At 42.4% G+C, this 12,059-nt stretch overlaps 1 protein-coding gene across 1 annotated transcript in view; it reads left to right on the forward strand.

Annotated features, from left to right (window-relative positions):
* Positions 1 to 12,059, forward strand: part of WDR70 (WD repeat domain 70) — an 811,922-nt gene that overhangs the window by 247,581 nt on the left and 552,282 nt on the right. Inside the window, 1 exon segment of the mRNA XM_053701217.1 lies at positions 10,979 to 11,132. Within this exon segment, the coding sequence (XP_053557192.1) occupies positions 10,979 to 11,132 (154 nt within the window).

Below are 12,059 nucleotides of genomic sequence, written 5' to 3' on the forward strand. Positions count from 1 at the left end.
AGAAAGTAAAAAATTCTGAATACTTGTCAAACCATTCAGTCCAATCCTCGTCCGTCAGTGGCACAGTGCATGGAGGTAATTGGATTGAGGGTGGCGGCAATGGACATTGTACCGTTTGCACGGTTTCATCTCAGGCCTCTGCAATTGAGCATGCTCAGGCAGTGGAATAGAGATTATAGATCTGTCTCCTCTAATATATCTAGATCAGGAGACAAGGGATTCTCTTCTATGGTGGTTGTCACTGGATCTTCTGTCCCAGGGGACGTGCTTCAGCGGACCCTCATGGGTGATAGTGACAACGAATGCCAGTCTGTTAGGTTGGGGAGCAGTTTGGTACTCCCTAAGGGCTCAGGGTGTATGGACTCCGGCTGAGTTTCTATTTCCCATCTATATTCTGGAGTTGAGAACAATATTCAATGTTCTTCGGGCTTGGCCTCAGTTGGCTTCGACCCAATTTATCAGATTTCAGTTGGACAACATTACGACGGTAGCTTACATTAATCATCAGGGAGGAACATGGAGTTCCTTAGCGATGACAGAAGTAGCCAAGATAATACAGTGGGCGGAGTCTCACTCTTGTCATCTGTCGGCGATCTACATCCCAGGAGTGGGAAACTGGGAGACAGACGTTCTGAGCAGGCAGACATTTCATCCGGGGGAGTGGGCAGGGTTCCCAAGCGGAGCTGATAGATGCCTTGGCAGTGCCTTGGTCTTTCAGCCTAGCTTATGTATTTTCCGTTTGCTCTTCTTCCCAGGGTGATTGCTCAAGTCAAACAGGAGAGGACATCAGTGATCCTTCTTGATCTGGAGTGTCCTCGCAGGATTTGGTATACCGCTCGGGTGGACATGTCTTCTTTGCCACCTTGGAGGCTTCCATTGAGGACGGACCTTTTTTTCATTTAGGGTCTTTTCAGTTGTCCGAATCTAGTTTGTCAACAGCTGACTGCTTGGAGATTGAACGCTTGGTCCTGTCCAAGCGAGGGTTTTCTATTTAGGTTATAACTTCCTTTATTAGGGCGCTTAAGTCTAGTAAGATTTACCGTAATATATAGCGCTAATATATTCTTTGGGGTGAATCCAAGAGCTACTCCTGGAGTGGGGTTAGGATTCTCAGGTCTTTTGTCTTTTCTCCAAGAAAGGATTGGAGAAGGGGTTTTCAGTAAGTTCCCTAAGGGGTCAGATCTCTGTCTTTATCTATTTTGTTACACTAGCGTCTGCCAGATGTACCAAATATTCTATCCTTTTTTCAGGCTTTGATTAAAATCAGGCCTGTGTTTAAATCAGTTGCTCCTCTATGGAGGTTGATTTTCGTTCCTCAAGGGGTTCCGTTTGCACCTATGCATTTCATAATTATTAAATTATTATTGTGTAAAGTTTTGTTTCCTGTTGCCTTTTCTTCTGCTCAGAGAGTGTCTGAGCTTTCGGCATTACTTTTTATCTCTCCTTACCTTGGTTTCTCCAACATAGGTGTGTCCGGTCCACGGCGTCATCCTTACTTGTGGGATATTCTCTTCCCCAACAGGAAATGGCAAAGAGCCCAGCAAAGCTGGTCACATGATCCCTCCTAGGCTCCGCCTACCCCAGTCATTCTCTTTGCCGTTGCACCGGCAACATCTCCACGGAGATGGTTAAGAGTTTTTTGGTGTTTAAATGTAGTTTTTATCCTTCAATCAAGTGTTTGTTATTTTAAAATAGTGCTGGTATGTACTATTTACTCTGAAACAGAAAAGAGATGAAGATTTCTGTTTGTAAGAGGAAGATGATTTTAGCAAACGTTACTAAAATCGATTGCTGTTTCCACACAGGACTGTTGAGATGAAGTAACTTCAGTTGGGGGAAACAGTTGGCAGACTTTTCTGCTTGAGGTATGACTGGCCACATTTCTAACAAGACTTTGTAATGCTGGAAGGCTGTCATTTCCCCTATGGGGACCGGTAAGCCATTTTCTTAGATTAAGTAAAAGAATAAAGGGCTTTATAAGGGCTTAAAAAACTGGTAGACATTTTTCTGGGCTAAAACGATTACTTTGCTAAGCATATTTGGCAGATTATAACTCTTAATAGTTATTATAATCTTGGGGATTGTTGTTAAAAAACGGCAGGCACTGTATTGGACACCTTTTTCAGATAGGGGCCTTTTCTAGTCATAGGCAGAGCCTCATTTTCGCGCCACTAATGCGCAGTTGTTTTTGGAAAGCAAGGCATGCAGATGCATGTGTGAGGAGCTAAGAACCACTGAAAAAGCTTATAGAAGGCGTCATTTGGTATCGTATTCCCCTCTGGGCTTGGTTGGGTCTCAGCAAAGCAGATACCTGGGACTGTATAGGGGTTAAATGTAAAAACGGCTCCGGTTCCGTTATTTTAAGGGTTAAAGCTTTCAAATTTGATGTGCAATACTTTTAAGGCTTTAAGACACTGTGGTGAAATTTTTGTGAATTTTGAACAATTCCTTCATGTTTTTTCACATATTCAGTAATAAAGTGTGTTCTGTTTAAAATTTAAAGTGACAGTAACGGTTTTATTTTAAAACGTTTTTTGTGCTTTGTTGACTAGTTTAAGCCTGTTTAACATGTCTGAACCATCAGATAAGCGATGTTCTATATGTATGAAAGCCAAGGTTTCTCCCCATTTAAATATATGTGATGATTGTGACATAGTGTCCAAACAAAGTAGGGACAATGATGCCACAGATAATGATATTGCCCAAGATGATTCCTCAAATGAGGGGAGTAAGCATGGTACTGCATCATCCCCTTCTGTGTCTACACCAGTTTTGCTCACACAAGAGGCCCCTAGTACATCTAGTGCGCCAATACTTATTACCATGCAACAATTAACGGCTGTTATGGATAATTCTATTGCAAACATTTTATCTAAAATGCCTACTTATCAGAGAAAGCGCGATTGCTCTGTTTTAAACACTGAAGAGCAAGAGGACGCTGATGATAACGGTTCTGACATACCCTCACACCAATCTGAAGGGGCCAGGAGGGAGGTTTTGTCTGAGGGAGAAATTTCAGATTCAGGAAAAATTTCTCAACAAGCTGAACCTGATGTTGTAACATTTAAATTTAAATTAGAACATCTCCGCGCACTGCTTAAGGAGGTATTATCTACTCTGGATGATTGTGACAATTTGGTCATTCCAGAGAAATTATGTAAGATGGACAAGTTCCTAGAGGTTCCGGTGCCCCCCGATGCTTTTCCTATACCCAAGCGGGTGGCGGACATAGTAAATAAGGAGTGGGAAAGGCCCGGCATACCTTTTGTTCCTCCCCCTATATTTAAGAAATTATTTCCTATAGTCGACCCCAGAAAGGACTTATGGCAGACAGTCCCCAAGGTCGAGGGGGCGGTCTCTACTCTAAACAAACGCACTACTATTCCCATAGAAGATAGTTGTGCTTTCAAAGATCCTATGGATAAAAAATTAGAAGGTTTGCTTAAAATGATGTTTGTTCAGCAAGGTTACCTTCTACAACCAATTTCATGCATTGTTCCTGTCACTACGGCAGCGTGTTTCTGGTTCGAAGAACTAGAAAAGTCGCTCAATAAAGAATCTTCGTATGAGGAGGTTATGGACAGAGTTCAAGCACTTAAATTGTCTAACTCTTTTATTTTAGATGCCGCTTTGCAATTAGCTAGATTAGCGGCGAAAAATTCAGGGTTTGCTATCATGGCGCGCAGAGCGCTTTGGCTAAAGTCTTGGTCAGCGGATGTGTCTTCCAAGACAAAATTGCTTAACATCCCTTTCAAGGGTAAAACACTGTTTGGTCCTGATTTGAAAGAGATTATTTCAGACATCACCGGGGGAAAGGGCCACGCCCTTCCTCAGGATAGGTCTTTTAAGGCTAAAAATAAGCCTAATTTTCGTCCCTTTCGCAGAAACGGACCAGCCTCTAATTCTACATCCTCTAAGCAAGAGGGTAATACTTCTCAAACCAAACCAGCCTGGAGACCGATGCAAGGCTGGAACAAGGGTAAGCAGGCCAAGAAGCCTGCCACTGCTACCAAAACAGCATGAAGGGATGGCCCCCGATCCGGGACCGGATCTGGTGGGGGGCAGACTTTCTCTCTTTGCTCAGGCTTGGGCAAGAGATGTTCAGGATCCTTGGGCACTAGAAATAGTTTCTCAGGGTTATCTCCTGGAATTCAAGGAACTACCCCCAAGGGGAAGGTTCCACAGGTCTCAATTATCTTCAAACCAAATAAAAAGACAGGCATTCTTACATTGTGTAGAAGACCTGTTAAAGATGGGAGTAATTCATCCAGTTCCAATAGGAGAACAAGGGATGGGGTTTTACTCCAACCTGTTCATAGTTCCCAAAAAAGAGGGAACATTCAGACCAATTTTAGATCTCAAGATCCTAAACAAATTTCTCAGGGTTCCATCGTTCAAAATGGAAACCATTCGAACGATCCTTCCTACCATCCAGGAAGGTCAATTTATGACCACGGTGGATTTAAAGGATGCGTACCTACATGTTCCTATCCACAAGGAACATCATCAGTTCCTAAGGTTCGCTTTTCTGGACAAGCATTACCAGTTTGTGGCACTTCCATTCGGATTAGCCACTGCTCCGAGAATTTTCACAAAGGTACTAGGGTCCCTTCTAGCGGTTCTAAGACCAAGGGGCATTGCAGTAGTACCGTACTTGGACGACATCCTGATTCAAGCGTCGTCTCTGTCAAAAGCAAAGGCTCATACGGACATCGTCCTAGCCTTTCTCAGATCTCACGGATGGAAAGTGAACATAGAAAAAAGTTCTCTGTCCCCGTCAACAAGAGTTCCCTTCTTGGGAACAATAATAGATTCCTTAGAAATGAGGATTTTTCTGACAGAGGTCAGAAAATCAAAACTTCTAAGCTCTTGTCAAGTACTTCATTCTGTTCTTCGTCCTTCCATAGCGCAGTGCATGGAAGTAATAGGATTGATGGTTGCAGCAATGGACATAGTTCCTTTTGCACGAATTCATCTAAGACCATTACAACTGTGCATGCTCAGACAGTGGAATGGGGATTATACAGACTTGTCTCCGACGATTCAAGTAGATCAAAGGACCAGAGATTCACTCCGTTGGTGGCACCTTGGACCTTCAACCTAGCTTATGTATTCCCACCGTTTCCTCTCATTCCCAGGCTGGTAGCCAGGATCAATCAGGAGAGGGCTTCGGTGATCTTGATAGCTCCTGCGTGGCCACGCAGGACTTGGTATGCAGACCTGGTGAATATGTCATCGGCTCCACCATGGAAGCTACCTTTGAGACAGGACCTTCTTGTTCAAGGTCCATTCGAACATCCGAATCTGGTTTCCCTCCAACTGACTGCTTGGAGATTGAACGCTTGATTTTATCAAAGCGTGGGTTTTCAGATTCTGTAATAGATACTCTGATTCAGGCTAGAAAGCCTGTAACTAGAAAAATTTACCATAAAATATGGAAAAAATATATCTGTTGGTGTGAATCTAAAGGATTCCCATGGAACAAGATAAAAATTCCTAAGATTCTATCCTTTCTACAAGAAGGTTTGGAGAAAGGATTATCTGCAAGTTCTCTGAAGGGACAGATCTCTGCTTTATCTGTTTTACTTCACAAAAGGCTGGCAGCTGTGCCAGACGTTCAAGCGTTTGTTCAGGCTCTGGTTAGAATCAAGCCTGTTTACAGACCTTTGACTCCTCCCTGGAGTCTTAATCTAGTTCTTTCAGTTCTTCAAGGGGTTCCGTTTGAACCCTTACATTCCGTAGATATTAAGTTATTATCTTGGAAAGGTTTGTTTTTGGTTGCAATTTCTTCTGCTAGAAGAGTTTCTGAGTTATCTGCTCTGCAGTGTTCTCCGCCCTATCTGGTGTTCCATGCAGATAAGGTGGTTTTGCGTACTAAGCCTGGTTTTCTTCCGAAAGTTGTTTCCAACAAAAATATTAACCAGGAGATAGTTGTACCTTCTTTGTGTCCGAATCCAGTTTCAAAGAAGGAACGTTTGTTACACAATTTGGACGTAGTCCATGCTCTAAAATTCTATTTAGAGGCCACTAAAGATTTCAGACAAACATCTTCTTTGTTTGTTGTTTATTCTGGTAAAAGGAGAGGTCAAAAAGCAACTTCTACCTCTCTTTCTTTTTGGCTTAAAAGCATTATCCGATTGGCTTATGAGACTGCCGGACGGCAGCCTCCTGAAAGAATCACAGCTCATTCCACTAGGGCTGTGGCTTCCACATGGGCCTTCAAGAACGAGGCTTCTGTTGACCAGATATGTAAGGCAGCGACTTGGTCTTCACTGCACACTTTTGCCAAATTTTACAAATTTGATACTTTTGCTTCTTCGGAGGCTATTTTTGGGAGAAAGGTTTTGCAAGCCGTGGTGCCTTCCATTTAGGTGACCTGATTTGCTCCCTCCCTTCATCCGTGTCCTAAAGCTTTGGTATTGGTTCCCACAAGTAAGGATGACGCCGTGGACCGGACACACCTATGTTGGAGAAAACAGAATTTATGCTTACCTGATAAATTACTTTCTCCAACGGTGTGTCCGGTCCACGGCCCGCCCTGGTTTTTTTAATCAGGTCTGTTGAATTATTTTTTCTAACTACAGTCACCACGGTATCATATGGTTTCTCCTATGCATATTTCCTCCTGTACGTCGGTCGAATGACTGGGGTAGGCGGAGCCTAGGAGGGATCATGTGACCAGCTTTGCTGGGCTCTTTGCCATTTCCTGTTGGGGAAGAGAATATCCCACAAGTAAGGATGACGCCGTGGACCGGACACACCGTTGGAGAAAGTAATTTATCAGGTAAGCATAAATTCTGTTTTTCATTCAGTTCAGGTGGTTTTATGTACTAACCTTGGTTTTCTGCCTAAGGTTGTTTCTAACTAAGAGTTTATTCATTGGGATAGTTATGAGTCACTACTTTGATTCTAGCTAAGTTTATCTGCTGTGTGAACAGAAATGTTTTGGCTTTAAAGGGACAGTCAACACTTACTTTAACATGTTTTGATATTGAAAATAAAAATAACGGAGGTCCGCCTACACTATATCCCTCCTGCCTTGCCGCCTTGCTTCTGTCCTAATCAGCGTCGCTAACTACTCTAATACCCGGTAAATATGGATGCTTAACTACCCCCACCATTACATAGCTGCCTTCTTCTTCAACTGATAAGCAAATCAGAATCCAGTCCTCGGACAGAAATTGCACGCGCGTGTAGACAACTGAGTGTAGACAACTGGGAAGCGGAGATCTGCAACAGATGGGGGACGCTGGAGATAGATCTCATGGCATCCAGACTCAACTTCAAGCTACCCAGATACGGGTCGCGGTCTAGGGATCCCCAGGCAGAACTGATAGATGCCTTAGCGGTGCCTTGGGAGGTCAAACTAGTCTACATATTTCCACCGTTGCCACTTCTATCTCGAGTAGTGGCCTGCATCAAGCAGGAGCAAGCTTCGGCTATTCTGTTTGCTCCATCGTGGCCGCGGAGGACGTGGTTTGCGAATCTGATGGGGATGTCATCATCTCCTCCATGGAGGTTACCTTGTCGCAGAGATCTGCTGGTTTAGGGTACTTTTTTACATCAAAATCTTGATTCTCTGAAGCTGACTGCGTGGAGATTGAAAGCTTAGTCCTAGCCAAGAGAGGATTTTCTGAGAGAGTGATTGATACTCTCATTTAAGCCAGGAAACCGGTCGCTCGTCGCATCTGTCATAAGGTGTGGAGGACCTACTTGTCCTGGTGTGAGGAACGTGGATATCCCTGGCATATGGTAAGGGTATCCAGGATCCTGTCCTTCCTCCAGGATGGGTTGGAGAAGGGACTTCCCGCAAGTTCCTTTAAAAGGACAGATTTCGGCTTTATCTGTACTGTTACACAAGAAGCTTGTGGAGCTTCCTGATATTCAGTCCTTTGTTCAGGCTCTGTCTAGGATCAGGCCTGTCTTTAGAAATTCCGCTTCCCCTTCAAGCTTAAACTTGGTACTTAAGATTTTGCAGAGGGTTCCGTTTGAGCCTATGCATTCGCTTTACATTAAAATTCTTCCTTGGAAGGTTCTATTCCTACTGGCTATTGCATCGGCACGCAGAGTCACTAAGTTGGCGGCCTTACAATGTGAGCCTCCTTACCTGTTTTTTCACGCCGATAAGGCTGTTCTTCGCACTGGGTTGGGATTTCTTCCCAAGGTTGTGTCGAATCGTAACATCAATCAGGAAATAGTAGTTCCTTCCTTGTGTCCTAACCCTTCTTCAAAGGAAATGTTTCTTCATAATTTGGATGTGGTTCGAGCCTTGAAGTTTTATCTTCAGGCCACGAAGGAATTCAGACAGACTTCGTCTTTATTTGTTGTGTATTCGGGGAAGTGCAAGGGGCAGAGGGCTTCTTCCACTTCCCTATCTTTTTGGTTAAGGAGCATTATCCGCTTGGCCTATGAGACAGCGGGACATAAGCCTCCTCAGATGTCTTTGCTTCGGCGGAAGCAGCTTTTGGGAGAAACGTTTTGCAGGCTGTGATGCCATTAGATTAGGGTCCTCCTCCTTTTTGCCCTCCCGATTTTTTCATTCAGTGTCCTCTAGAACTTGGGTATTTGTTTCCCACAAGTAATGATTGAAGCCGTGGACTCTCCTCCCATTAAGATGGAAAACATAAATTATGTTTACCTGATAATTTAATTTCCATCTGTGGGAGGAGAGTCCACGGTTCCCGCCTGTTTCTCCGGTGGGTGGACCTAAATTTATTTTTGTTCTTCTAGCACCATTTATACCCTAATATTTCTCCTACTGTTCCTTGTTCTCTTGGCAGAATGACTGGGGGATGAGGGGAGTGGGGGAGGTATTTAAGCCTTTGGCTGGGGTGTCTTTGCCTCCTCCTGGTGGCCAGGTTCTTATTTCCCACAAGTAATGAATAAAGCCGTGGACTCTCCTCCCACAGATGGAAATGAAATTATCAGGTAAATATAATTTATGTTTTCCATCTTAATGGGAGGAGAGTCCACGGCTTTATGTGCCAAGAAAATATCCCCCACACCATTACACTACCACCACCCTTAACCTTTGATACAAGGCAGGATGAATCCATGCTTTCATGTTGTTTATGCCAAATTCTGACCCTACGATCTGAATGTCGCAGCTGAAATCGAGACTCATCAGACCAGTCAACATTTTTCCAATCTTCTATTGTACAATTTTGGTGAGCCTGTGCGAATTGTAGCCTCAGTTTCCTGTTCTTAGCTGACAGGAGTGGCATCCGGTGTGGTCTTCTGCTGCTGTAGCCCATCTGCTTCAAGGTTCAACATGTTGTGCATTCAGAGATGGTATTCTGCATACCTTGATTGTAATGAGTGGTTATTTGCGTTACTGTTGCCTTTCTATCATCACAAACCAGTCTGCCCATTCTCCTCTGACATCAACAAAGCATTTTTGTCCACACAACTGCCGCTCACTGAATATTTTCTCTTTTTCGGACCATTCTCTGTAAACCCTAGAGATGGATGAAATATGTACACTTTAAATGTTCTGTATTCCGTTGTCTATGTGTAGTTGTAATAATGTACATTATATTGCCAAAAGTGGACAACCCTACTAATTATTGATTTCAGGTATTTCAGCCACACCAATTGCTAACAGGGCTATATTACATGAAAATTGGGCAAAATAAATAATGAAAATATATTACAAAGCTGTTTAAAGTGAAAGTAAATTTTGACGTATTAGTGCCCATTATTTAATAATCCTATTAAAAACAAGGGCACTTTAATTCATCAAAATTGACATTTCAAGCGTTTTTAAAAAAAACAACTTACCTTTTAATCCTGAAAGCTGCTCCATCGATTCCCCCGGCTGTCGGAAGCCTCTGCTTACGTCAGAAATGACTAATCCGGCTTCCTCCAATCACGGCGTTCCCCCCAGGGGGATCATGGCCTTAGGGAACGCCGTGATTGGATGAAGCCGGATTCGTCATTTTGGACCCGCGAACAGGACTTGCGACAGGCGGAGGAAGCGCTGCAGCGGCTCTCAGGATTAAAAGGTACGTTTTTGAAGAAAAAGCTTGAAATGTCAATTTTGATGAATTAAAGTGCCCTTGTTTTTAATAGGATTATTAAAAACCAGGCACTAATTCGTCAAAATTTACTTTCACTTTGTAAACATTTTATATAAAAATCTCAAGATGTTTAATGCCACTTTTTAATTTTTCTGGTCAGTTGAGGGGTAAAAAAAACCTTTTTAACAGTATCAAGATAATGGGTGTTAGCTCTGTCCTGATGCCTCTATGTGGTTTAACCCCTTGAGTGCTAATGACGGCTCTGAGCCGTCACAGAGTTTCCCACTCTGGTGCTAAGAGCCGTCACTAGCACTCTCCCAACTTGAGGGAGATCTGGGGGCTCCTACCCGCTCCTACCCCGGTGATCGGTGCTGCATAATGAAAGGCATCGCCGGGGCTTCCGTTTTGCGTGGTGACATCACGCGCAATATACGTGATGACGTCACCGCGCAACTTTATTTAACATTAACAATGTTAAATATAGGAGCAGGGGGCATGAGGCTTAGAAACCTGTATCTCAGGCATCTAAGCAGCTACAGACCCCCAAGACTGTTGGAAAGGTAATCGCCCAACCTTTCCAACGGTCTTGGGGATCTGAAATAAATTTTAAAAAAGTAAAAAAAAAAAATCTTTTTAAAAATATTAAATAAAAAACCCTTTAAGAAAACTTTAGCACCCAGGTGGGAAAGTGCTTAGCACTCAAAGGGTTAATAGACTAATCTGGTTTCATTGTCATTACCCAGCTAGTGAGAGAGAAACGAAGATGTTTTTTTTATACAAACTAAAACAAAAACATTAATTCTGCTTTATCTGTAGCTTGAACTACTACTAAGTATGCAGAAGAACCAGAATTGTTGCTTTGTAGCCAGGGTCTCAGAAATTCTAAGTTTCAGTTCACTGACCTGCATTATAGATCAACATTAATGTGAAAAAACTTATCCTATTTGATGTCCTTACAGCCACCAGATAAAGTCCCTACAGTACAGCAACACTGGAGATGTCATTCTTGTGGTAGCAGGAAACTCTCAGGCTAAAGTGCTTGATAGAGACGGTTTTCCTGTCATGGAATGTGTAAAAGGAGACCAGTACATTGTGGACATGGCAAACACTAAGGTATGTAAGTGGCGGCTGTGTTGTGTGCCCAAAGGTCTATAAAGACGTATGTTTCTTTACTTTTCTTTACATTATAATCCTGCAAATTTTAATGTAATAGAATTATCTAGATATCTGCTGTAATGAGCCTTTTATACTCTTCTGCATCTTAGTTTAAAGGGACAGTATACACCAATTTTCATATAACTGCAAGTGATAGACACTACTACAAAGAAGAATATGCACAGATACTGATATAAAAATCCAGTATAAAACCTTTTTAAAAACGTACTTAGAATCTCCCAGTTTAACACTGTTGACTGTTGAGGTTAGTCTGGAACACCTAGTGATAGAGGCTGGGAAAACAAGAAAAGCAGACACTCCCCCCCCCCCCCCCTGCATATGGAGACAGATAAACAGGAGCCAGCAGGAGTCTGTAAACGCATGTATACATCTGGCACTGTGGGGCTTGGTTAGGAGTCTGAAAATCGGCACAATGTTCTTAAAAATAAGCAAAACTATACATTGTTATAAAACACTACCAGATGACCTCTATAAATGTATCATCTACAAAACATTTATGCAAAGAAAAATCTAGTGTACAATGTCCCTTTTAATGGATTGTACTACAGTCACAAAAGACAATACATCCATTGGGTAACAGTTACCAAGAGATGGCTATAGTGATTGTGTATAAAATGTAGCCTTAAAATTAAAATAAATAAATAAAGTGAATTAATAAAGGAAAAATAGACTTAAACTTACATACCCCTTCAAAATGTTTATTGTAGGGAACAGATTGCATTCAATATTAATATAATTTATGTCACATGCTTTACCTTTATTTACATATTGAAAATGTAGATAGATGAGGGCAACTGTTTGGTAATTGAAGTTAATTTGTTAATGAGTCAGGTGATCAGCTTTCCTGAACAAAAAGTTTTTTAG

The sequence above is a fragment of the Bombina bombina genome, chromosome 2 (genome assembly GCF_027579735.1).
Source record: "Bombina bombina isolate aBomBom1 chromosome 2, aBomBom1.pri, whole genome shotgun sequence".
NCBI lineage: Eukaryota > Metazoa > Chordata > Amphibia > Anura > Bombinatoridae > Bombina > Bombina bombina.